Genomic DNA, 27820 nt, shown 5'->3' on the forward strand with positions numbered 1-27820 from the left:
ATAGGTCGCGTGGTGTTTCTCTCCTGTGATTCTGCGCATGTGTAATCACACCAGCGAGATTCTCACCCAGGTCTGAACTCCCTCAACCTCCAGCACAGGCCTCTCCCGTTTGAGATGAAGGGGCAGCAGTAGTAGGCTGTTATCCCTCAGGTGGTCCCACCGCTAGCGCAGGGGCATGTGGCACCCAGCTCAGAGACTAGTGCCCAAGTAGCCCCCATGACTCCAGCAGAGATTCTGGAAGTGTGTGCGGAGGGCGGACTCCTGGGTTCCATAACCCGGCTCTGCCACTGACTCGCCGTGTGATCTCGGGCAAGTCCCCCTGTCCCTTTAAGAGAAGCCTCACCCTGCTGATGCGGCGCCTCCAACAAGCGTCTCGCAGCTCTCCCAGCGCATGCGCAACGGCCCAAACAGACCGACAGGCCACTAGCCCTTTAAGAGAGCCCCCCCCCACCCCCCTAGGAGTCATTGGCGCATGCGCAGTATCCACGCGTGTGCTCTCGTCGCGCTCTCAATCGGAGCACACTTGAGCTTCGCGGGCTACCGTCGCCGGAAGTGTCGTGAGGTCCCGTCCGATCCGCTCCCAGCGGCGGCTCCCCAGAAACTGCCCCCCCCCCGGGAAGAGGTGAGCGCTGCGGGCTCCGGGGGCGGGAAGGGAGACATGGGGGGGGTTCTCTGGAGGCGGGGGAGCCCGGGGGACGTGGGGGAGGGTTCTGGGGGGCGAAGGTGGAGGTGGGGCGGGGGTCCAGGGGCGCGCTGGGGCGGGACACATGGTCTCTGGGGTTGAGCTGGGGAAGGGGCATGGGAGGCTCTGGGGAGCCAGGGGCTGATGGGGAAGGCGGGGTCCAGGGAGGGGGGCTGGAGGGCGGGGCAGGCGGCTGGAGCTGGTTGCGTGGTAGACGCATAAGCGCTGGCTCTAAAAGACGGGAGTCAGTGGAAAGAGGGCTGGGAGCCAGGAGATGATGGGGGTGGAGCCAGGAGCCCTGGAGAGGAGATGACCTTGGGGAGCCAAGGGGGCCGGAGGTGGGGTTGAGGGGAGAGCTGGGGAGCCAGAAGATGATTGCAGGGGGGAGGCCGGAGCCATGGGACCAGGGGGTAAGCAGGAGAGTCAGGGAAGTAACGAGAAGGTGGCTGGAGCCAGGAAGTGGCAAAGGAAAGGGGATGGCAGAGGGGAAAGACAGGTGTTCTGGGATGGAGGGATGGCTCTGTGGCTGGGGAACTGGGGGCCGGTATCTAGATGCTGTTGTGATCCATGTTCTCTACGTGGATGGATGTGTAGGGGGCAGTCTTGGGTTATTTTCATGTATGTAGGCTGGGGGTTTTGGATGCCAACCGAAGGGTTATGTTGTCTTTTTGTCTTTGGTTAGGCAGGTAGAACGTGTGTTAGCATGGGAGTGAGCCCAGCAGTGTCTCAGATGGCTATGAGGGGGATTGCTGGGGGTTGTTAGGGGAAGGATGGCGAGGTGTAAACTTTGAAAATTCAGAAGGCTTGGAGAATTTGTCCAAACTGAAATTCTAGATGTTTTAGGGCCCCTCAGCCCCCTGATTCATTTACAACCACTTCCAGCAAACCAAAATGTAGATACTTCAGTTGAAAGGTTCTGTATAAACAAAACAAGATTACCTGGAAAAACTAGCTTTGTGTTCCTGCTTCCTACTCTGTTGCTGGTGTATTGGAAGCAGCATTCTGAATAGTCGTATTCTGTGTAGCTTCTTCTTTTGAGAAGAAGGCATGATATTTGAAATTATGTTGAACATTTTATTGATTCCATCTCTACGTTCAGTCAACTCAAGTTAAGCACCAGTTCATGTGCACCTGTTGGGGATAGATCATTTGACGGTTACCTGTTCTGTTCGTTCCCTCTGGGGCACCTGGCATTGGCCACTGTTGGAAGATGGGATACTGGGCTAGATGGACCTTTGGTTTGACCCACTACGGCTGCTTTTATGTTCTAATGTTCGTATGCTTATGAGGCTTTTTGCTACAGTCAGGAGAGTATAATGGTAAAATACTTAGGCTCTGGCTTACAGAGTTTGTGAGGAAAACCTTGAAACCTTACATGTTGTCTCATATTTCTTTATTGCTTTGGTTTTAGCAAAAATGGATTCTCTGGAAGTAACGGAGTTGCAGCAAGAAGTGATGGAAGAGTTAGGGATCTCTATGGAAGAGCTCCAGCAATTCATTGATGAGGAGCTGGAGAAGTTTGAGTGTGTGAAGCAGCGGAAACAGCAGCTGGAAGAGCTGGAAAAGAGCGTGGAACAGAAAGAAGCAGAAGTGGCATATGTCGACCAGCTCTTCAATGATGCTTCAAGGTGGGCACACTTGTAGTGGCAGCTTTGTGTTGAACAGTGAGTTAGTGGAGGTAGCAAAAAGGAGCATTCTGGAACACGGAATTGGGTTTCGGGCCTTGACCGGCTTGGTGGGCAGTGATCAATCCAGCGGGGGTCAATTTATTGTGTCTAGTCTAGTATAGACACGATATATCAACCGCTGACCACTCTCCTGTCGACTCTGGTACTCCACCAGAAGGAGGAGCGCAAGCAAAGTCGACGGGAGAGCATCAGTTGTCGACTTACCACAGCGAAGACACCGTGGTAAGTAGATCTAAGTATGTCAACTTCAGCTACGCTATTCACGTAGCTGAAGTTGTGTATCTTAGATCAACCCCATGCGGTAGCGTAGACAAGCCCTCAGGTTCTATTTCCATCTCTACCACTGATTTTGCAGTGTGATGTGTAGGCAAGTTTTCGGAAGTGTTCACTAACTTTGTGTGGTTAAGTATCTGTGTGTGTGTGTGTGTGTGTGTATGTCGTGCGAAGAAGCCACGTTCTGTAGTGGCTTTGAGTCCTTCAAGTTAAAGTTTGTCCAACCCCTAATTATGATTTGTTTACTGAAGTGAAGTCACAGTTCTGCTTAGTGTTAGTGATGGCAGTAACTGCTGAGTAGCCCCTTAATGTAGCAGGTACTGCTGTGCAAAACTTTCTCCTCCTTCTGGGAGGGGTGGGGTACAGCTGTACTCATCTTGGAGCTTTCTCTCTGCCCCTCTTTTCGCCCAATACGCTGCAGAGCCATTGGTAAATGCGAGATACTGGTAAAAGATCTCTACTCCAAGCTGGGCCTTCAGTATCGTGAGAGCAGCTCTGAAGATGAGGACTCAGCTTCCAAGCCGATGGAAGTGATCGAAATCCCAGATGAGGATGACGACGATGTTATGAGTATTGATTCGGGTTGGAAGCGCAGTTCAGTGTTCCATATGACGTTGGGGAGTGGGTTGGTGAAGGGTTGGGGAGATGAAAATGTATCCCTGGAAAGAATAAGAAGGGTAATAAGGAGTTGGTGACGGAGCATCCTCAAGAATATGCATTAGGACCATTGTTCCTCGGTCTGTGGAGGACCAGATGGAGACTCCCATGGAGTCTGTGCGAAGTGTAATAAAGAGTGGTACTTGCAAAGTCAGTGTATTTGTTCCTGGAATTGAAAGGAGTTAAATTGGGAAGCTCTCAAATGACACTACCCTCCCCATTCTCATGCTCTCTCAGGAGTAGTGTAGATAAGCTGCATCCAGCACTCAACAGCCAGATGGGCTAGTTAACCCATCCCAAAGCACAGCTTTCTGGTGGGGAAGAAGGAGGATGAAATGGGATGAGATCCTAGGGAATCCTCTCTCAAAAAATGAGGTAAAATTTGGGTCATGGGCTGAGATCCTGAGCACTAACAGCTCCCATTGAAATCACTAGGTGTTGTGCATGCTCAAGCTGTGGCCTTCGGTTATCCTGAGATTCTGTTTATAAGGACTTCCTGTTTGAAGAGGGATGGCTTAGTGGTATAAGCCTCAGTTTTGAAATAGCAGGACTTCTTGGAACTACATGTTTTAACCCTAGAAGAATTGGCATGTCCCTCCAGTCATTCTTAGGTATATAAAATGAGTTCCAATAGAGACTGGGAGTGGCTGGGTCATTACACGTATTGAATCTATTTCCCCATGTTAAGTATCCTCACACCTTCTTGTCAACTGTCTAAATGGGACATCTTGATTATCACTACAAAAATTTTTTTTTCTCCTGCTAATAATAGCTCATCTTAATTAATTAGCCTCTTACAGTTGGTATGGCTACTTCCACCTTTTCATGGGGGGTGTGTGTGTGTGTGTGTGTGTGTGTGTGTGTGTAATATATATATAATCTTACTATATGTTCCATTCTATGCATCCAATGAAGTGGGCTGTAGCCCATGAAAGCTTATGCTCAAATAAATTCATTAGTCTCTAAGGTGCCACAAGTACTCCTGTTCTTTTTATTAAGATTCGTGTATTTCTTGGGAGAGTCCTTACAAGTTAAGATTCTGGATGACCTGCATAGATTTTAAACATTCTGTAGCTCTTAAGTGTTAAGGCCTGTTCAGGTCTTCCACCCCAAAACTTTCTCTTGCCTGTTGACCGCAATGCTTGTGTGCCAATTATCCCTCTGTAATGGTGCCTTTCACCTCAGAGGTGGCTGCATTTCATGGGAACTGTGAAACTTGTCTTAAGTGGCCCACTCTAATGACCAATGTAAATCTTTGGCTTAAGAGAGTGGATCTTCTAATAAATTTGTAAAAGAATTGTACTCTAAATTATATTTCTCCTTTTGGAATGGATGTTTTCCTCTGCCCCCTTCGATTTACTTTGGTGTCTTGGCAGGAGGAGGTTGTGGTCTGATTTAGACTCTTTTCCAGCATCAGTTCCAAGCTTCAAGTGCTTTTTCTGTTTTCTTTCATTTAAATATAGGTGAAACAAGTAACAGAATCTCAAAGGATCAGACGCTGGTGAGTTGGAAAAGACTTGTTTTGTAATGCGTTCTTGTATTACAAGTAGCAATCAGGGTGCGGTTGTGCTAGGTGCTGGGCAAACATTTAAAAAACGTACTGCTTGCTCTGGAGAGCTGCCAATCTTACATTTTGTTGAACTTCATCATGCTGCCTTGAGAAACTTGTAGGACAAATTTATCATGTTGAAGTAGCAACCCCTCAAAAAAAAAAATTTATATTGAAAAGTATTTTCATTTCTACCTCCTTCTTCCCTCCCTGTAGCTTCGAGAAGCCATGGCTGCGATGAGGAAGTCTGCCCAAGATGTTCAGAAATTTATGGAAGCTGTTAACAAAAAAACAAATGCCCAGGACCTGCAAAAAGGTGTGTTTGTGTGTAAGAGAATGAGAGGGCTGTCCCATTACTAGCGTAACCAGGTGGCCCAGGCCTTTTATCTCAACCAAAGACAGGTCAAGGCTGTTCTGAGATAGAAAGTAGTTGGGAGGATTGCAATAATCCACCTCTAGAATGTTACAGAAAGACCATAGTCTCTTCTTTGCTACTTGTCCGCTTGAAGGAACTGTCAGGTGGTTTGTGCCCCAAGTTTAGGTTTTGTGTCTTGACAATCTTTTCCAAACCCTAATAGAAATATCAACACTTCATAACACTCTGTTTTTTGTTAAAATGGCTTAGTTTACACCTAACCCTGCAGGGTTTGCCACCCAAACATCGCTGAGCTGGAGCGTGAGAACCTGAAAGTGAAACTAACTAGCTTAGGCTGAGTGAAATAGTATAAATGGTGGAAAGCTAATGAGATTTCTAGCTCGTCCAGCTCTAAGATGAAGTGGTTTTTGGTTACACAGGTAAGAAGTTTGCTTTGAAAAATGTTCTCTACTTGACAGATGGGCTATCCTCTCCACCGAGCTCTGTTGGCGCATCCCAGCAGGTGAGCTCTGCGCTTGCTGGGGGTGACCTCAGCAATGATGGTGACCTGGTGGTTGGTATGCGTATCCTAGGCAAAAAGAGGACCAAGACGTGGCACAAAGGAATTTTGATTGCAATCCAGGCAGTAGGTGAGTCCCACAGTCTTGGCTGTAAACTAGCCAGCGGTGTCTCGAGGTGAATGCAACATGCTAAGCGTCATTGTGAATTTAGTGACCAACATGTGCTAGGTTGGCAATCTTCCGTGCGCAGAACAAGTACAGCAAGGGGAGTAGCAATGCAGTTTACTGCCATGTGGCCTTGTCAACTAGATTTGGACTACCATCTTATTTGACTTGCAGTGGCCAGCGTATTGTATGTTGCCATGGCAACTACACTCTCATCTGGCCTGGTTTTGAACTTGCTATCTTATGGTGACATGCAGCTGCACAAAACCTTATCTGAGCTCTTCATATCCTTAGGGCCATCCTATCTTTCCTTCAGATTAAGAGATTGTATATTTGAGTTTCAATACATAGTCCTTTGCTCTCCTCACCAACTGTGGATCAGAGCAGCCTGTTTCGGGTGAGGAGGAGTATAAAGATTGGTGCCGATCTACTGGTTTATTTAATGTTTTCTTGTTGCTAATACCTGATGTTGAGGAAGGTACCTGAACCTTCTGTTTTAGCTTAGCTCAGGGTTGGCCAGACTCTGGAATCTTTCCTCTCTTAAGAACTTGTGTCCTTGAGATGGCAGAACTATGCTGTTAGGAATATAGGAATTACTATACCAGACCAGAATATTCATCCATCTATTCACGGGACCTGTCTCTGATACTGACTAGCTGTTTCAGAGGAAGATGCAAGAGAAACACTGCAGGAGGCAGATGTGGGATAGTCGGGCGCCAGGGAAAGTTTCTTCCTGACCCCCATTGGAGGTTGTCTTTATATTCTGAAGCAGGAGGGTTTATATTTTCCCCAAACTTCTGTTTAGTTTTTACTACTAGAACTGTTCCTGCAGTTGAACTAACAGTAGTAATGGAATAAGTGTGTGTTCCGATATTTGCAAAAGCACTTGGAGGTAACAAGGGCTCTCTATTTAAAACAGGAGTTTCATCAAGATTTCCTGCATTCTAGTCCCTGTTTTATCATGGAGTGGATGGTGGGGCAAATCGCATCTCCTCACTGTTGTGCTGTTTTCCCCCCGTGTAAAAGGGTACAATACTTGTGTGTCTCACTGGGGTGCCAAGGTTGAACGGTTGTAGGTGCTTTTACATCATTGGATGAAAAGATACTGGATAAATGCAAAATATTCTAACTAGGGATGATAAATGATGTGGTCTTTCTAGTAATCTTCTGAATTAAACTCGTTTTAATTGTTTCTATCTTGGCTCATAGACTTGAATGGATGTTTTTGCTGAAAGATATGTTGTAGTTCAAAGGATAATTAATACAGGGAAGTCCCATGATTGTAATTTATGCAGGAAGTCAGACCGGATGATTGCAATGGTTACTTCTTGCTTTATAATCTAATCTGACGTTCTTTTTGGTAGTGGGATGTTAGTGTGAAGTGATGTGGTTCTCACTGACCATAGTCCTCTTTAAAACACCTTTCAGGTGCTGGTAAGAAGTTCAAAGTGAAATTCGACAACAAAGGGAAGAGTTTGCTTTCTGGCAATCACATTGCGTACGACTATCATCCCTCTGCCGAGAAACTCTACGTCGGAAGCCGGGTTGTGGCCAAATACAAAGATGGGAATCAAGTCTGGCTCTATGCTGGCATCGTGGCCGAAACGCCAAACATGAAGAATAAACTGAGGTATTAAACAACCTTCTCCTCCATAGTGGTGGTCCCAGTCTCGGGAGCAGTATATGTAGAATAGTAAGACTATAGTGAAGTTGAGGCGTTGTCTCGGATTCTAAACCTTGTTGTGAATTTGGGCGAACCAGCTTTTTAGTGAAGTGGTTTGGATCTTTGATGCTGAATCGCCTGAGAAGCATTCCCATCCCACTAATCATGCAGTCAGAATTGCTATTCTGTGTGCAACTTTCTTCTGAGAGAGTCAAATCGCACCTGCTAATGCCATGACCCTCTTGCTACAGGGTCTAGGAGTTAGGGTATGTCTACACTTAATGTCCTTAATGCAGGTTAGCTAACCCGGGTTAACTAACAGTGAAGACATGGCAATTCAGCTTTTAACTTGAGTTAGTTGCTAAAGTCCAACCCCATGCTCCCTATAAGCCTTAACTTGATCTGTTAAGATGAGTTGCTGTGTCTTCAGTATTGGTTTTTAACCTAGATTAGCGAACCCAAGTTAATAACACACCTTTTTGCAGTGTAGACATACCCTTGGTCTCCACGCAGCCCAAAGCAACTGTTGCCCTAAAACACTATGATGCGAAATATAGGCCATGGAAATATTAACGACCAGCAGCATTACAAGTATCATTTCCCTTGAGAAGCCCTAAGGAAAAGACACTGTAGGCTTAAAACAGGGTACATAAATCTACATCTAACTAGGCAGGGTTCGTTCTTCCAAATATGGTTGAGGGGAAAAAACAAAACTCCCTTTGTCCCTCAAACATGGCTCTGTCATAAATTCCTGATGGTTGAAAGCTGTGTGCAACAAATAGTTAACTATCTAAAATTAACTGCGTTCAGAGGCTATATAGAAAATACAACTTATTTTATAGGTGATCAGTGATCTTTTTGTAATATAACTTCAACTAGATGCTGTTGTCCTAAAACTGTTGTGTAGTGTTACTGTTACTGTATACCATTAAACAGCTACCATGATCCACTCTATAAATCCATAGCCCCTATAATCTCAATACCCCAGGCCCCCAGAAAAAGTGATTCCAGGGATTGGTTCCTGTTTGGTTTTGTTCTCCCCTCCTCCTCCGCAAACACAAACTATTTCTAACTGCCCCTCTGCTTACCCGAACTGCCTAGAAAATAAACTCCTCCCTCCTGGGTGCATGCTCTGTTTAGGGATGGGATGCCACTTGTAGGCCATCAATCCGTTGTGGAGCACACGCTCTGATGTCAGTGTTTCAAGGGTGCAGAGGTGCTGCTGGTTGGTGCTTTTCGCCTCTGGGGAGTGAACCCTGTCTGTGGGAGCGGCTGCAGCTTCTTCTGCTCTTGCCCCTTGTGGTTTGAGGCAGAGAGCTTTGTACTGTTGAATGGGAGGGTGGATCCTCTCTCTGCCATGCTCATATCCGAGGCTGGAAAGAAGTCCTGGCTGGGATCCCTGCCCTGCTGTTGCTCCTTGCTGCTGGGGAATCTTTGGAGCCTCTCTTAAGGAAGCGCTGCTTCTCCTTTCCACAGCCCCTGAAGCTAAGTGGGAAGGATTCCCTTGTAGTGTAATATCTCCACTGTTCCGATCCATGGAGAAGAAGTGGAAGTATCGGATAACTTTGATTGTAAACTCTCTCGGGAGATGCCATCTCTTTGTTATGTGTCTGTACATTGCTTAGCACAATGGGCTATGACTTGGGCTCCGAGGCACTACGGTAATACAAACAGACTGTGGGTGAGGTGTCTTCAGCTACATTCATGAACGCTACTCTCATCACATAAGGCAGCTTCATAGCCGTATTAAATACATGTCCCCTTTGCAACATCTTTTTCCAGGTTCCTGATCTTCTTCGATGATGGCTATGCTTCTTACGTCACTCAGTCAGAGCTGTACCCGATCTGCAGGCCATGTGAGTTCTCCGTTTGTTTGCACACTTCTGTGCTTTGCTAGGGCTCTAGCTGGGTTCTGTCCTAGCGTTGGAAAGATTTGCTGTGCACAAGAAGCTGCAGAACGTAACAATCAAATGTTACTAGGGCTGTCAAGGGATTAAAATTAATCGTGATTAATCGCACTGTTAAACAATAATAGAATACCATTTATTTAAATATTTTTGGATGTTTTCTACTTTTTCAAATATATTGATTTAAATTTACAACACAGAATACGAAGTGTACATTGCTCACTTTATATTTATTTTTGATTATAAATATTTGCACTACAGTAATCACTCTATGATCCCTCATTGTCTTTTAGACTGTCTTTGTTGATTTGTCTGTTTTACCTAAAATCCATCTGGAATATCACCGGAGAGGCTGCAGAGAAGGTCTTTTGTAAAAGCCTTCTCCCCTTTTTTCCTTTCCTAATAGTAAAGAAGACCTGGGAAGACATAGAAGATGTTTCCTGTCGTGATTTCATAGAGGAGTACATCAGTGCCTACCCAAACCGTCCCATGGTATTGCTGAAGAGCGGCCAGCTGATTAAAACAGAATGGGAAGGGACCTGGTGGAAATCCAGAGTGGAGGAAGTGGATGGCAGTCTAGTCAAAATCCTCTTCCTGGTATGAAAGCATTCCCTACCCCTGGAATGGGGGAAGGTTGGGTTTATTTTGCTGAGATGTTTCCAATCGGGGGCTGAGACTTCCCTTCTCCAGTAGGTCAGGACGGACAAAATGAGCTTCCTTGCCATGGGAAGTGACTTAAAAGGTGTTTTGGTTACTGACCATGGTTAGAAATGGGATACTGGATTAAATGGGCCTCAGCTCTGATCCAGGCTGGCAGTTCCTCTGTTCTGCATGGAATATGGTCTGATAGCTGTAGGTTGACTTGGAGATGCCACCCGAGAGACTTTATTTAAAATGAGAGTGGGTCAAATTTTCCAAAGCACTCAAGTCCTGTTTTCAAAAATGACTTTGGCTCCTAGGTCACATAAGTGCTCCTAAAAATGTCTAATTTTTAGGTTCTGTATCGGATAGATGTGTATGTTCAAATTGAAATAGATAATACAAGTTTGTTTCTTTCTTTCTTAATGGTCTATGGGAAGTTCTTTGTTTTGGCTTCTTTCTGACTGTAAACCCCTCCCAGCACCCTCCTGAATCCAAACATAAGAGCACTGTGCTAGTGTGAGAGAACTGGTGTGAAACTGACTAGAAGCTTAAGTGATAGTCTTGCTGTCCTAGTACAGAAAGTAAACACTACTGTTCCCTACCCCTCCCTCTGCTTAACTCCCTTCCCTGATTTCTTGTCTCTTTCCATGCTTATCTAGGTATTGTGTGGGCTCCATAGTATGTGAAATCCTGGTGGTAAACACTAACCAATTTATCCTTTAAACACCTTTTAAGGCAACAAAGTATTGTTCTTGGAACGGAGACTCAGGGAGATTACTTGCCCGGCATCACCCAAGGAGTTGGTGGCAGAGCTGGAAATAGAACCTAGGTCTCATGGGTACCAATCCAGTGCTTTAGCTGCAAGGCCATCAGTTAAATGGAAGCTCCTAGTCCTCCCTTTCAGAACGCAATCCTTACTCCCTCTCCTTACTATATCTTTTTGCCATCTTCTACCTTTCTTTTGCATGAGTCTCCTAACTAGTGCCGGCGCCCTCCCTTTCTAGCTGTAAAAATCTCACCCTCTCTATTCTGTATTGTACATCCAGTGCCTCTAGAGCACATGCTCTTCTGCACGTGTTTGACTGACTTGTCCTGTTGTGTGATTCAGAGCACACTGTGCACTATGACTTTTAAATTCTGAGTTTTAATACGCTATTTCCACAGTGTAACATTCATGCACTCTTTTAATATATACTTCAAATCTTGAACACACACTTCTTGTCTTGAATCTCAGGCAGATGCTGTGAATGTTACAATGTTCTCTCTGCCACAGGACGACAAACGCTGCGAATGGATTTACCGCGGTTCCACACGTCTGGAGCCTATGTTCAGCATGAAAACCTCAACGGCCTCCACTCTGGAAAAGAAACAAGGAGGGCAGATGAGGACTCGTCCCAATGTTGGTATGTCCCTCCCCCAAGTATCTGTCTCAGGGCACAAATCTAAACTGCTTTCTCAGGCAGGACTCCTATGGAAGCTTTGACCAAATCAGGGCTACAAGATTGCCCCATCATTCGCTAGTTTAAAGACTTGGCAAGGACATTAGTTGCATTACGAGTCCAGTCTTTTGGAGAGAATTGGCAACACCGGTGTCTTGCAGCACTAGAAAATTGGATTCTTGCTGTCTTAACTTTGCTAATGTGGACTTAACCTTTCTTGAGTCTACGCCTCTCCCACTAGCTGCAACGTTGCTATGTGCTAGATATTCAGAGCTGTGGTTGTCTGTCTGAAGTCCTTCCAAAGAATAGATTGGATTGTTTAACAATCTCTTGTTCACAATTCAATTGCACATTTTTCTGTGAGCGGTAACTGGAATCTACCAATATCACGTAGTTAATTAATGCACCAATCTTTGGCTGAAGTAGAGATTCTCTCTTCCACCAGGTGCTGTGAGGAGCAAAGGGCCTGTAGTACAGTACACGCAAGAATTAACAGGAACCAGCACTCAGTTTAAACCTATAGAACAAATCCAAGCAATGTCTCTAGCTGCACCGTCTGTTTCCCCACAGCCTGCTGAGATGGAGTAAGTATCCTATTAATTCTCTGCTTTTTCTCTCTGCTACACCAAATATCTTCAGTTCTTAGTTGTTACTGGCTCCATCCCTTCCTGTGGGAAGGAGTCTTCTGGCGTGGGTTTCTTCCATCACTTGGCTTATTTCTTGGTTGCACGATTGTTTTAATTCCATTGTGGGGAGATGGTAGATAAAGGCTGATGGATGAGTACCTCGGGCGGGGAGGCTGACAGCACAGTATCCATTAAGTAAAGCTTCTTGTCCTTGTTCAATCCTAATGCTTCACACTTGATATATTTCCAAGTTACAAAGTTTGTTGCTTCTCTGAATTACTCCCTCATGTCACGATCCAGGCATTGGCCCCCTGCTGCTTTGCATTCCTCAACTTGGACTGACCAGCTCATGGACCTCACTGACTTACAAGGCACTGAGAATTCAGAATCATTGGTTGGTCTTGATGGTCACGGATCAGACCTGATCAAGCCAATCTCCAACAAAATCCAACACACAGCTTCCGCCGCAAGAGGCACGAGTTGGACACTGTCAGAGGCACAGCCTAGTGCCGGAGGAGGACTTGACGAAGGAGAGAAGCAACATTGCAATGGAGATTGTGGGTTGGAGAATGCAAGATTTCCTGAGCATGTGTATTGGGACTTCAAGATAAACTTCCTAGGAGAAAAAGATACTGTCCCTGTTCACTTTTGTCACCACTGTGGATTTCCCATCAGAATTTATGGACGCATGATACCCTGCCTACATGTCTTCTGCTATGACTGTGCCACTTTGCATGGGGAAAAGGAAGATAAGAAGTGCCCGAGCTGTGGTGAACCAGTGCAGCAAGTCGAACATTATACCCGAGATTCTTTCCAGACATAGCAGCATGCAAGTAACACAGTCTGTGCCGCTGCCTGTAGTCCCGAAAGCCAGTGTAATACAAATCCTTCTGCCCTGAACATAGTGGCCAACTGGTAAATGCCCCCTCCACGCCACTCTAACCCTAATGCTTTCTCAAGGCTCGTGAATCCAAGCTGTAGTTTCATTCTTCCTCTTTTCGTAGCCAAGGTGAGTCCTACTCCCAAGTGGTGTCCTCTCCACCTTTCAAGAACACAGAATTTGGCTTCTCATTCTCCACTCCCAGGGCCACATCCTCAGAACAAGATCGAGACTTCTTTGCTGCTATTGAAGTAACTCTAACTGAGGAGGCTACAGGAATGATAAACAGCAGCACTACCCATAGACTGATAGAAGTCTATTACGCTAAACTACAAGATACAGACTCCCTCTAGCTGTCTGATCTGCACTCTTCTGTTCTAGAACAGTCATTGCTGTGGCTGCAAGACACTCTGGGATCTTAAATCTTTTTTTTTTTTTTTTTTTTTTTTAAAATCCTGTCTTCAAAGCACATAGTTGCAGACAAGTGGTTTGGACTACAGCTGTTGTTCTAAGCCCCTTTGCCTTTAGTGCGGCAAACTGCTGCAAAGACGATAGCTTCTAGTATAAACTAAAAACAGACTCCGTACTTTGAGCATTGCTGCTTTTCAAAGGGACATGGTTGGGTTAAAAAATCCTACTAGTAAAGTCTTTTAAGATTATGATTAAGATTATTAAAACTGAAAGAATGGCATCTTTGCCTTGGTGTCTTGTGTACTCCTAGTTCACTGACGTTGCCTAGTCTTGATTTCTAGTCTTTCACTTTCAGGTTCTTATGCAATGTCACAGTGTTGGGATTGCAAGTGCTGCAGGGTAACAATCTCTTCTTCAGGCCATTTTCCCCTGAATTTAAGTGTTCACAAACATTTCTCTTGGTCCTGGATTTTAGAACTTGTTTTATGTAAATGTAGCCCCTCTGCCCCCTTCCCCCCCAATGTTTAACATACAATGGTTGGTTTCACATGTAGTGTGTTCTGTCAGTCAGTGTGTAATTTGGATTGGAAATTGCCATCATCTCTGCAAAGAATGAGACTTAATTGCGCTCTTCTGAGCACCCGGCATCTTCCAGTATAGATATTCTACTTCACTCAGCAGTTGGGCTTCCCTTTTGTAATTGATTCACGCAGCTCAATATAGAGAGGAGACCTATATTCCCCTCATTCTTGCTGCTAACTGATATGGTAAGGAGAGCATTACAACTGGAACACTTTTTTTTTTTTTTTTTTTAATTTCTCATTGTGCTGAAAAGTGCCACCAATACATATCCCAAGGGCTCTGCTTTTTGTCTGCCAGCCCACGGATCTTCAGCTGTCCAGGTTTCTCTGAAACGCCTGAAATTAGTATTATATTCTCAAGCACCTGCCCCACTCCCCAGAAATCCCCTGAATGCCAACATTTTTTAAATGTAGTTTTTATATTCAAGCTGGGATCCCTACAGTGTATGCAACCTATTGAGTTGAACGAATCATACCATCACACAGAAAATCTTTTCTTGAGTTTGTTTCTGGCAGACAGCAGCAGGCTGAGCTCTGCTGTGGTGGGAGGCAGGATCACAAATTTTCATAGTGTTTTAGGTGCCAGGTTCTGATTGTTAATCCCTGCCACCCATGAGAGCATCTAGTCTTGAAATCGTGCACCGTTCTTCTTCCTTTATATAGAAGCCCCGAAAGTCAGCTGGCTCAGTCCAGAAAGCAAGTGGCCAAGAAAAGCACATCCTTCCGTCCTGGCTCTGTGGGGTCTGGACACTCTTCACCTGTTTCTCCTGTCCTAAGTGAAACTCCTCCGATGGGGAAAGCTGCAGTGAACCAGCAATATCGGTAAGCAAGCCCTAGTCTGGTTTCCCTTTAATATGCATGCTGCAGAATCCCTAGGCTCGTGCATATTTTACATGAGAATGTGCGCTGTTTATACAGCGCCTAGCACGTTAGGGTTCTGGTCCATGACCAGGGCTCTTAAGTGCTGTGGTAATACTAATAATGAAAAGACCTGTTCTCTCTTTACAATGGTGAAGGGGTCCTAGGCAGCTCCCACTACAGAGTTGAAAATCTTGTCCCTCCTCAGTCACCGTAGGGTCATCCCCCTATTCCCTGTGGCTTTTTGCTCAGTGTAGTCAGTGGTGCTTCCCTAGGGAGCCTATCTTACGTTGTCTCTGAGGAGGGCTTCATGTGCCAAATCAAGCTGTTAGTGTTGCTTTTCTCCAGGGGGGAGGATCCTTAGTGTATCTTCTTTGCTATCTATCTCTCTCCAGTGGAAGCTATTCCAGTGGCCAGCCAGGCAGCAGCACGGTGCAGCCATTTCACGGCATGATGGACCGGGTGCCCAATGAGCCCTCGTACCGGGCTCCGATGGAGAAGCTCTTTTACCTGCCCCACGTCTGCAGCTACACCTGCCTGTCACGGGTCCGTCCCATCCGGAGCGACCAGTACCGCAGCAAGAACCCCCTTCTCATCCCGCTTCTCTACGACTTCCGGCGCATGACTGCCCGCCGCCGCGTCAACCGCAAGATGGGCTTCCACGTCATCTACAAGACGCCGTGCGGGCTGTGCCTGCGCACCATGCAGGAGATTGAGCGCTACATCTTCGAGACGGACTGTGACTTCCTCTTCCTGGAGATGTTCTGCCTAGACCCCTACGTGCTGGTGGACCGCAAATTCCAGCCCTACAAGCCCTTCTACTACATTGCAGACATCACCAAAGGCAAGGAGGACGTGCCGCTGTCCTGCGTCAATGAGATAGACACTACCCCTCCTCCACAGGTGGCTTATAGCAAGGAGCGCATCCCAGGGAAAGGAGTCTACATCAACACTGGCTGGGAGTTCCTCGTGGGCTGCGACTGTAAAGATGGCTGCAGAGACAAGTAGGTGACTCTGTGCAGTTCCTCACGTCTCTGGGCTGCGCGTTGAGGAAAGGTTCTGCAAGTAGGCCATGCTGCATGGCCTGAATGTTAGCAGCTCCTGACTCGGTTGCACATAGTATATGGGGGGGGTGGTAAGGAAGCAAATCTCGGAGGCCAGGGCTCCCCATGGAGAACACTGTCCCCAGTTCTAGGGTACTTGGCTGGAGCCTCCCAATTCACTGCAGCAGCAGGGGCAATGCTTTATAATAAAAGTGTGGCAGTGGCACTGCTGTCGTAAGGTTGAGACTTAAGTTACCGTTTCTCAGCCGATTCCCAAGTATTCTAAAATCCACCTATTTCTTCCAGTTGTCTCAAATTGTTTCCCCTGGTGCGGATGCAGGTTAGGGTTGGTGGCCCTCCGCTGATTGAGCGTGGGGTTCCCACAGTAGCATTTTGCTTGTTCTAATTTCTTTTGCACATACCAAGGTCTCAGATTATGGCTCTGATCCCACTGCCTCAGGATGGCTCTTGGCTAGTGTCCTGCAACCGCTGCTCCTTTGGGGAAGCAGTGTTAAATGTTTGGGGTAAAAATTGGCTCTGCAGTGTGGCTCAAGTCATCTGTGCCACTGCAGCAGGACCGGGGCTCTGTTGCAAGCCAGTGTTTGATGGTAACCTGCCATCAGAGTAAGTTGGGGATGGGGGGCTCAAAGTGACGTGCTGTGGCACCGTATAGCGAGAGTCCTGCTTTTGGCAGAGTCCCAAATGTTCATACCCCGTCACTTGTATGTGATTTGAAAGGTGTGACTTCTCTTGTAAAATAAATCTTTTTTGGGGGGGGGGGGCGCTTTGTGACTTCAGATCTAAATGTGCCTGCCACCAGCTGACAGTCCAAGCAACAGGCTGCACCCCCGGTGGGCAGATCAACCCCAATTCTGGCTACCAGCACAAGAGGCTGGAGGAATGCCTCCCGACCGGGTGAGTAGAGTGGCACTGTGCTTTTGTTAAGCTGGATTTCTGAGACCAATATGGCCAGTCTGACAACATATTGCAGAGCTAGTCGTACACATCGGAACTCCTGGTTTGTATTCCTGGCTCTTTGGCTAACTCTTGGCATTTGACAAGACATGTCTGACTCTCATCACTGTAGTTACCGAATACCTCACAATTTTAATGTAGTTATTCTCAACAAAAAAAAAACCCAACCCCACAAATAGGGCATTACATCATTCCTATTTTACAGATGGGGAAACTGAGGCACGGGCTTAAGTGACTTGCACCTAGTCACAAAGGAAATCTGTGATGAAACAGGGAATTGAAGCTGGGTCTCCTGAGTCCCAGTATCCTAACCAGTGTACCACCTGCCTCTAAAACTTCCCCACTTGCCAGGTGGGAGTAGTGCAATTCTTCCTTTCGTGTGTTCTTGCAAAACGAAATTAGCTGTAAAGCACTTTGAGCACCTCTGATGATTTGACTGTTCAAGTCCAAGATATTGCTATGGCTCCATGGCAAATTGGTCCTACACATGGCACCAGGGAGGGGTTCAGCTTCTGTGGCACTCAAATGCAGCCGGCTGGATTTTCTGTGACTGCTTCAGATTCACTGCAGAACTGAAATGTTGCTGAATGTGGTGAATGCAATCAGTGGGAACCGTCTGTCACATTGCTTAATGCTCTAATGGAAGGCACTCAGGTACTATAGAAGAGTTGCTAAATTGTAGTGGACCGACAGGTCAACTGCAGTTAAGGTTTATTTTTATAGTAATGCTGTCCCTGAATTTTCAATATACTGCTGATTGATTTATTTATTGGTATTAGTAACACAAACACATTGGAGAAAGCAGGGGGCTTCTGCACCAAAGTAATTATGCATTATTTCATCCTACAGCGATCCAGCCTTATTACATGGAGTGTGTCAAATCCTTCAGTACGTCACTAGAAATCACTCACATCTTATGGCAAGCGATTTACTTTGAACGATTTTTTTCTCTGCACAGCAGAAGCACACTCCTTTCAGATGCAGGGTTATGTCTGGACTTCTGTCCACTTCTACCTCTAATAGGGATAGGTCCAGTGCTCTTCAGCTGGGAAAACCACCCTCAGTGGGTTTTATATCAGTTTCTGTAACAAGCAATACAAATACTATGTGCCCTCTAGAGGGGAAAGCTGGGATTTCCCCATTTGTCAAAATATCACATGCACAAAACTCAGGCAATGCTAACATAACATGGCAAGATTCAAAAGGAAACCAGGCAAATGGAGTGGCCTAGTCTCTACTTTGTTTGGTGGGTTTTTAAGAGCTCAGTCTGGGCTTTGAAACTTGCAGCAATAACCATCTGCTTTCCCTTTCCCAGAGTCTATGAATGTAACAAGAGATGCAAATGCAATACAAACATGTGCACCAATCGCTTGGTACAACATGGACTCCAAGTCAGACTCCAGCTATTCAAGACTCAGAACAAAGGCTGGGGAATCCGCTGCCTTGACGATATTGCCAAGGGCTCTTTCGTCTGCATCTATGCAGGTACAGCTGCCATGCCGCAGTGTTACTGAATACCCACCTGGAAGTCCTTTGGTTAAATTGGGCACGACTAACACAGATCTGTCTTATGAAATGTCTGCTCCTACTAGACTGGGCTGCTATCGCCAACAGTCACAGAAATACTAAACTACCCTTTCTTAAACGAAACAAATATTTATGTAAAATGACACCGGCTTCCTTTTTACAGAACTTCAAACGTGAACAGAATTGTCACAAACCTCCTCGCGTGAATGTTAAACTCATTTAAGGATGCACTGCAGTTTCATCCCTGCTTTTCCCCGTAAACAAGGAAATACAGAAACCACGGAGACTGCGATGCCAGTATTGAGAAGTGAAGCATTTGCCTAGAGCGAAGGCTTCCCTTGTGGCATTAATTCAGCAGCATTGCACATACATAGCTACCTGCTTCCTGTTTGTTTAACAATCTAGCACTGGGTTGCCAATAATTGAGTGTTGATGTTGCTTCAGTGCTAGTTTCTTATACGAACTTGTGTTCTTGGCCTACATGAGTCCAGATGTCATCACCAGTATAGAGACTGGACGCTCTGGCTAATCAGTCCTCTCTTCCGAGCATCCCTGGCTGGGTAGGGCTTTCATGCAGTCATTAAAGTGCAATAGGTTTAACAAAACAAAAAAAGGGCCTTAAACAGGTCTAGGTTCTCCCTGCTGGACTCATGTAGGCCAAGAACACAAGTTCGTATAAGAAACTAGCACTGAAGCAACATCAACACTCAATTATTGGCAACCCAGTGCTAGATTGTTTCAGTGACCTGCTGGGGAAGCTCCGCAGTAGGGAGATTGGAAATGCTGCCCCAGTGCCTCAGAGCCCTCGCTCTCTGTGAGCTGGGCTTCCTGGCTGTACTATTTTCCATGACACCATGGGCCCTTCTCTTGCTTGTGCTTGCATTGTGGCAGATGTAGTCCCTCTGGGGATCCCAGCATATAGAGGAGAAGAGGGACATGAAGGTCCTGAACTGCAGCTCCTATGAAGCCTCGTGGTGGCATTTCAGATTAAAAGTTTTCTGTTTTCTGGTGTTTGCCTTTTTAACAAAGTTGATTTTTTTTCCATGGAAGCCAGATGCTTTTTTTTCCACTTAAATTTTTGAGTCCAAACCCAATTATCCAATGAAAAATAGCTTCAGTGGAAAACTCTCCACCAGCCTTACTCAGCTGTTATACTTCCAGCTCCCTGATTTGGGGGTCAACCAGGGTCATCTCAGGCACACCAAGCTGTTTTAACCCTCCTTGCCTTAGCCACAGGCATAGCCTGCTTTGTTTTCAGAGCACAGCTTGGGAGTAGACCCAGGCCTGTTTCCTGTTGAAGGGGTAACACACTCACTAAAGTTCAGGCCGCGCTCATTTTCCAGGGAAAATCCTGACGGACGACTTTGCTGACAAAGAAGGGCTGGAGATGGGGGACGAGTACTTCGCCAACCTGGATCACATTGAGAGCGTGGAGAACTTCAAGGAGGGCTACGAAAGCGATGCCAAGTGCTCCTCCGACAGCAGTGGCGTGGACCTGAAGGACGAAGAGGAGGAGAACACCGGCACCGAGGAGCAGGATGAGTCCAACGAGGACAGCTCCGACGACAATTTCTGCAAGGACGAGGATTTCAGCACCAGCTCGGTGTGGCGCAGCTATGCTACCCGCCGGCAGACCCGGGGCCAGAAGGAGAATGGCCTGTCTGAGACAGCCTCCAAGGACTCTGGCCTCACCAGGCAGATCAGCCACGACGAGGTCGCCGTGACCGCTGCCTGCAAACTGCCTGTGTCTGAGGAGACCTCCAAAAACAAAGTGGCCTCATGGCTGAGCTCCAACAGCATGTCGGACAGCTTCCAGGACAATGATAGTGCCTCCTCGTTCAAGATGACTGAGGCCAGCGAGGTCAAGGCAGGCAAAGTGGAAGTCCTGGGTGACCGAGAGAAGCCCTCCACCTTCTCGGTGCCTTGGGGGGCTTGGATGCAGACTCAAAGATGCAGAAGAAGGAGGTAAGAGAGAGGCTGTTGTGGGTGATCTCTAAGTACATGGCATTCCCAGTTGGTGCGATGGGCATCAGCACCCTTCTTTATAGATGAGGTACAGAGGTGGGGAGTGCCTGGACCAGCCATGCCATGTAGTATTCCTGGATCCCAAGCTTGTTCAGCTAGGCTACAGTGCCATTTTGTACAGCCGGCCTTGCCTTGGTATCTGTGAAGTAGGGAAGCATTCTCCTGATTGCATGCGTGGGAAAACAGGTGCAGAGAAGGCAAGTGATGTGCCCAGGGTCAAGCTGGAAGGCTGTCACTGAGCCAGAATAGAACCCAAGACTTCAGTCCCAGGTCAGTGTCCCCCTCTGCTAGATCAACCAGGGCCCTGAGGAGGTTTCAGGGGGGCTGCCAAGCAGGGCCAGCTGCATAGGTTGAAGCCCAGGCCTGAGCTCTGCCACCTGGACTGAAACCGAAGCCTGAGCAATGTAGCTTCATGGGGGCCCCTGTGGCATAAGGCCCCAGGCAATTGCCCTGCTTGCTACCCCCTAACACCGGCCCTGGCTTTTATATGCAGAAAACCAGTTATTGCATAGCATGTTGCGGAGGCCTTGGAAAGAGAAAGGTTGAGAACCCCTGTGCTAGATCATCCTTCCTACGTTAAACTCATTCAAGGGAATTGCAGCTTTGAGTAGAGAAGTATCAAAGACCAAGTACTAATTTACATAATACCTAATTACTTGGCTAAGCGGCAACTAACAGGAAGGGTAGAAGCATTGAGGGACTGGAGTGATCCAAGGGCTATTACTCGAAGGAATGGATGACATTAAGAAAGGGAAAAATGCAGGGAAGACTTAACAGTGAGATCTGTTGCACTGTGGAATAGTCTCCTGTGGGAAGGTGAAGTGTCCTATTGTAAGATACTTAACCCCTGGAGGACAGATTTAAGGCCCAAACCTGTGCTGAGCAGCGTCAGTGGACTTTATGGAAATGAGATTGAAAATTTAAGCCCTTGTAGAAGGCTGGAAAGCCCCAGATGAAGGTATATCCAGTGGAAACCAGTCCCCAGAAGAGTCTCTGTTTATAGCACCTGGGTCTTATGGCTAGTGGGTTACAGTACTTCAAGTCTCTGAGACGCTAGATCTATAGTCACAGAAAGCGAAATGCAGCCTGCAGAAGAGGTGTTAACTGTCTCTTGCTTTTTTCACTTTGTAGGAATCTGAAGAGCCAAACAAGCTTTCGCTGTAAGTGATGAAATATTTGAATTTGAGTGAAACGTTGCAGTTTACCAGTGCTCTCTGGGTATCATCACTGTCACGTGTAGATGCCTCCCCGGTAATTAAGCTAGCCTCTGTGTACAGCCAGCAAGGGAGGTCCATGGTAGCTGACAGAGAAACCAGCTCCGTGCCAACAGAGGGAGCCGGAAAAGCTGCTGCATTACTACCGAGGCTGGTGAAGCCCTTGCATGTTAGGCCATGGAACTGGACTGGCTAGATTAGCAAGTTACACAGTCAGGTGTGATGCATCCGATGAAGTGAGCTGTAGCTCACGAAAGCTTATGCTCTAATAAATTTGTTAGTCTCTAAGGTGCCACAAGTCCTCCTTTTCTTTTTGCGAATACAGACTAACATGGCTGCTACTCTGAAACCAGTCAGGTGTGAGCGTCTCTTACCTTCTCCAGTTTTGTGTTAGAAGCTCTCCTGGGCATCACTGTGTTTCCGAGTATTCCTGGGGCAGGTGGGGGAGATGGCTAGGAAGCAGCCTGGGTGACTTGTTTTGTTCTTGCCTCCTCCAGAGCATCCGAGACAGGCAAGGTGTATGGCTATAATCCAAGCCCTATGAAACTCGAGGGTATCCGGAGGCCACCAAGCAAGACTATCATGCATCAGAGCAAAAGGCACTTGGCTCCTCCCCAGCAAGCAGCTGACGTAAGAATTGTGCTTTAGGGCCTGATCTTTGAAGACTGGCCTGTGTCTTGTGGGCTTTTCGGTTTGCACTGCAAAAGGCAGGCGGTGTGAGGCCCTCTTTAAACTCAAGTGCTTTACATGCTCCAGCCTGATTAAGAGCCACCCCCCAGTCCAGTGGATTATGATTGCTAGTTCCTTGGGGTTACATCTTTCCAGGGTTTGCTTTGAATTGCAGGCACCTGTATTTGGGTTTTGAAGGCTCTGGCTCGCTATGGTAAAGCAACTGTAGTGACTTGGTCTAAATGGGGTGAGAGACTCCGCTATGGGGACTCTTCCATGCGTGGTGGTCAGATGATTGCAGAATTAGTGTTAAGAAGGAATTGTCCCCAGGGCACATTGACAGGGACCATAGGTTTCCTTATGCCTTCCCCTAGGACACTGAGCATCTGTTCGGGTCAGATAGACCTATCCCATGTGGTTGATCTCTTGCAATTCCAGCGAGCATGGATGGATCTTGGCGCTTCCTTATTTCTTTTTGTAAGAGATCGTTCACTCCAGGCCGCACGACAACCACTTGTGTTCTGTGATCTTTAGCTCTTTGTGTGTGTCATATTTCATACAACATTGGGCACTGAATTTGGGTTTTTTTAAATCAAAACACTTTCTGCATCATTAACTCCTAATTGCAGAACATAAAAAAGGAAGCTAATCAAATCAGCCCTTGTTGCTATTGTAAAAGTTGATGAAACCAAAGTTCTGACCATTAGTGGTCATTTAAAAGACTTATTTCATGCAGCAAGGGGAGGCATGTTACCTCCCAGTGTTCTGACCAAATTCCACCTTGGAGTTACTAACCAGTAACTAACTACTCTAATTTCCCCCTGCAGTTTCAACCTGAACATTATTCTTTTCCCATTTAATAAACTGTGGACTGTAGTGCTGCTTTGCGCTATTAGCTGCCACGTACCATCCCAGAGGTGACTAAAATCCTTCCTGTTCAAATAGTCTTCAAGCCAAAAGTTGCTATAGAAATTTTTCTGAAGGCTCTAGCCCTGTTCATCAGGGTTCCTGGACCCAGGGTTCTGCTCCTGCCTTTTCCACGTGTGTATTTAAAATGACTTTCCAAGGGTATCAGAAGCTTTAATGAATGAAAGGGCTTTCATAGTTGATGATGGGCACAATATTTAGCCTCAGCTCCTTGGAGAAAGGGGAATTAATACTCTCCAAGGCTTTAGCAGCATTCTGGAGAAGGTTTGGGCCTGCATTGCAACCTCTCTGAGACGCTGGTACATGTGCATGTTTACAGGATGTGCTGACACTGTCAAGTAGCACAGACAGCGAGGGGGAGAATGGCCAGCCGACAGCAGGACAAGCGCAGGGCAACACGAATGATAGTGATGACATCCAGACTATTTCCTCCGGCTCGGAGGAAGAGGACATCGATGATAAAAAGAATTCCTCTTCCGGGCTAGGTAGGTGCAGCAGTGGCATTTTGCGAAGGACTAACGGGATTGAACAGGGAGCTCTGTACAGAGGGCAGATGCAGGAGAAGAAACTGTGTTCAGAAGCAATGGGAGGTGTTGATAATGTGGTGATAAATACGTCTCCAGTGCCCTGGGCAGAATAGCTGTATCTACATATTACGCTGGTCCCAGCGCAGCTGACTACAGACTAAATTCTGATCGAGTTTCTCAAAATGACTGGTTTTGGGTGCCCAACTTGAGACGCTTTAAAGAGACCTGACTTCAGATGGGTGATTGGCCCTTCCTGAAAATCAGGCCCCTTACAGTGGGCACCCAAAATTACTCCTCAGTCTGGAAAACTTTAGGCCTGAGATTCTGAAGAAAGAGCGATTTGTTTTTCTGTGGATTTCTGGGCATGGACTGGCGTTGAGCTGGGAGCCCAGGATCCCTGGGTCTCTGCTTCAGAGAGGATTCAGGATTTTGTCCCAGCTCTAGAAGCTGAATCCTGAATGGTTCATGAGACTTGGTTGAAACAGGACAGTTTGTTAGCAGGCAGCGCTAGTTGAGTTGAACTGATTTCAGCTACCTGCTAAAGTACCGTCACTGTCTTAGACCCCTTTAAGGAAGTGAGAGGAAACCTCGCAGTGATTATTTCTCTGGTTTGGCAGGTCCCATTAAAAGGCAAGTGGCAGTGAAGTCCACACGAGGTTTTGCCCTCAAATCGACTCACGGGATTGCCATAAAGTCGACCAATATGGCATCAGCTGACAAGGGGGAGAACATGCTCGTGCGCAAAAACACCCGCCAGTTTTATGACGGCGAAGAGTCCTGCTATATCATTGATGCCAAACTCGAAGGGAACCTCGGCCGTTACCTCAATGTGAGTTCCCTGTTCTTGCGAGCTCTCCTTGGCAGTGCTGTGCATCTGTCCTCTTGGAGCATCAACAGTGCTATCTGGCTCTCGGCTTCTGTTTGATTTGAGCAAATGTTGCACAGGAGTTTCACTTCTCTTGGGTATCCGTGTGGGTCTGAATCAAGTTCCCCATTTGCCATACTTCAAACTTCAGCCCTGTCCCGGAGGGTTTCTTCTTCTGGCTGACACAGTTAGGTGGGAGACCAGTGACTGCCAGTTCTGGTGACTATTAAGTCAACACCTATCCACTAGGGACTGAACTGAGTTCGGTGTCGCTTCAAACATCTTTTACTGAGCTGTCCCAGTGGAGGGTGCTGGACTTGATCTCTCCAGGGTCCTGCCCAGCCCTTTAGTTCTATGATTTAAAGATGAACATTAACCTGCAGCTTGTCTGCTTTAGGTTTGTACGGGATTCTGTTTGTCGCTCTATGCTCGACTCTAGACCAGCTTAGCAAGGAAGTGAAACCTGTCAAAGCAGCTGCTCCACAATGGAGCGTATTTGTTCTTGATATTGGGTGGGGGATGGAAATGCAAGAGTTAAAGATGGCTGCTAAGTGCGGTTGTGTGACATACACGCAATACAGACACTACAGGCTCTTTATCTATTACAAGACAGAACATTCTACAGAAGCCATTCCTTTGAGTAAATGTCACTTCCTATTAAAGCGATAGCTTGGCACTTATTCCATGTAGTGCATGTGGTAAGAAAATAGTAACCTGTATTTCAGTGGGCTTAAATCTGACTCAGTGGCTTACTTACTGATCTACCTGTTTAAAAACACTGCATCCCACAGCCTGCTTGTTCCCTGCCTGCCACAAGTGCCTGTTCATAAAGTGGCTTCTCTTGTCCCTTTACAGCATAGCTGCAGCCCCAATCTGTTTGTGCAGAATGTCTTTGTGGACACGCATGATCTCCGTTTCCCTTGGGTTGCCTTCTTCGCTAGCAAGTAAGTGATCTGATGCTGAGGAGTTTTGTTGGCTGTCGGGCTACTGCTCGTTGCTTTTAAGTTCCTGATGGTTCAGGAGGTTTAAAACTTCACCAGGAGGCAAGAGGTCTTCAGAAGTTGTACTACTGGCTTATGCCATGAGGCTTCTAATGTGGTCTTGTGACTAGACCTGGGACTGGGGAATCAGGGCTTCTGGCTTTCTCTTCCTAGCTCAGTCCTGGGCTCATTGTGAACTTGGACAAGTGGCTCATGAAGAGACTTTCAAAGTCACAAGGTGTAGTTTAGGCACCCATCTGCCTTTGAAAGTCTCCCCCCCCCCCCCCCCCCAGGGCCTGCAGCACCAGCTCTTGCCAAAGTAACTGGGAGCTGCAAGTTCTCCGCTCTTCTGGGGGAAAAGGTGCGGCCAGTTAATCGTTGGTGAAAAGGTGACATTGCACCTTTCAGATTGTGAAGCTTAATCTCTCAAGTACTTCTGTGGCCTTGATTACTGTAGCACATACACACCTCAGCTCTTTAAGGAGATAGAACAGGGCTTTTATGCCTCTTGTACAGATGAGGATTGAGGCCCAGAATAGTCTCCGGGACCTGGCAGAACAAGGAATTGAACCCAGGTTTCTTGGGTCACAGGTTAAGGTTCTAACCACTAGACCATCCTGCCTCTGAATCCTATAATGAAATGCACTGGACCAGCCTTCGCTTTCTGGTCTTCCCAAAAAGAGCAACCGCAGCACCACTGTGATGTTCTGGCCGTAGCAGGGAAACAGTCTTGGTCCATAGCCGCTGGCTACCCCGCCCTCTCCCCACCCACCTCTTTGTCACACTGGCTGCTTCCCTGCGAAGCTTGTGAAACGCTTCTCTTCTGGCGAGGCTGGTGGTACTGGCAAGGCACGGATCTTGCCACTGAACAGGCATAAGCTTTGCCCTGTGTCTGCTGGCCTAGATGCACATATTTCCTTGAGGGCTCCCTTAATCTCCTGGCTGCATCCCCTTTTGCTAGTTAAGTAACGTGCTCGCCTCCCTTCCTTCTCAGGAGGATACGAGCCGGGACTGAGCTGACCTGGGATTATAACTACGAGGTGGGCAGCGTGGAGGGCAAGGAGCTCCTATGTTGCTGTGGAGCTATCGAATGCCGAGGCAGGCTGCTCTAGCGGTGTTCGTGCCCGCACCGTGAAGGACAGGGGCTGCAGGCCCTGGATTCCCCACAGCTCTGCTTCCGAGCCAGGGGAAAGCTGATTCTCAACCACAGGCCTTGTCCCTACCCTCCCTGCACAACCTTTTGTCTGTGAGGGTGATGTACTGTATTTCAGCTGGAGCTGTTTTAATTACACCATGTTTGTCATTGTAGCTGTTACAAAGCTGGTGACAGTAACATAGAGCTGCCCAGTTCACTTGAAAATATGCCTGCAAGTGCATGGACCACAACATGATCAGGCTCACAGAAGGGGTGGCTTGGCTTTGTGCGGAGGGCTGGGAATGCCAGCAAGGTTCCCAACGAGCTACTGACTTGCTGTGGATCTCTGCCTTGGTAGGGTGCCTCAACAATCAGGTATTCAGCTAGCTGAGAGAGACTTAATACCTGTCATTGTGACAGCTCAATTCAGGCACAAAACACACTAGGCAGGCAGTACAGAAGGGTCCCCTGCTTTGCCATCCTGCAGCCACTACTGTGCACAAGTCTGTGTCAAATCCCCCATCCCCCAAAAAACTAGGCAACTACTTTAGAATTGGTGCCCTCTTGTTGAAATAATGACAAAGGGAAGCATTTTAGAGGCACTAAGGGTAGATTGTCCACTACAGGAACCTTACTGGGATTTCCCCATGGTATTGCTGAACATGCTATAAGGCCCTGGGGGAGTGAACCAATGTTGGAGTTAAATCAGAAGACCAAGGAGTTCAGCAGAAAGGAGAGATCTGTCTTCCTCTCTGACCTAGTTGTGTTGTAAAAAAAAAACCTGTCTGCTGTTGAAAGCAATGGATGAGTTTCTTAAAAAAAACTGACAAAAAATACAAACCCCCACCCTGCAGAACAGCGTGAACTTGAAAGTGGATGGTGGCCTGCTTTTGGGAAAGCATCACTTCCAGGACTGGATTTAGATTGAGGGGGGTAGTGGGTAAACAGAAGTAAGCACATGGGATTTTGCCTAGTACTTGGACACTGAGAACACCAGTCACGTGTTGGTTAGTGAACAAACCCAAGTCTTTAAGGC

General features: G+C 46.9%; 1 protein-coding gene across 1 annotated transcript; it reads left to right on the plus strand.

The window, feature by feature from the left end:
• The first annotated feature begins 1064 nt into the window (after window positions 1-1064).
• Window positions 1065-27635, plus strand: SETDB1 (SET domain bifurcated histone lysine methyltransferase 1). The gene is given in 23 exon segments (XM_043502263.1): window positions 1065-1092; window positions 2094-2310; window positions 3065-3225; window positions 4764-4801; window positions 5066-5165; window positions 5684-5854; window positions 7319-7520; window positions 9336-9409; window positions 9867-10057; window positions 11337-11505; window positions 11987-12125; window positions 14703-14861; window positions 15293-15901; window positions 16739-16855; window positions 18231-18400; window positions 19786-20375; window positions 20378-20407; window positions 21599-21627; window positions 22179-22311; window positions 23597-23762; window positions 24422-24633; window positions 25525-25613; window positions 26644-27635. Coding segments are annotated over 23 exon segments (3897 nt in total). The 5' UTR covers window positions 1065-1079; the 3' UTR covers window positions 26762-27635.
• The last annotated feature ends 185 nt before the right edge of the window (window positions 27636-27820 follow it).

This window comes from Dermochelys coriacea, chromosome 24, assembly GCF_009764565.3.
Source record: "Dermochelys coriacea isolate rDerCor1 chromosome 24, rDerCor1.pri.v4, whole genome shotgun sequence".
NCBI classification, from domain to species: Eukaryota; Metazoa; Chordata; order Testudines; family Dermochelyidae; genus Dermochelys; species Dermochelys coriacea.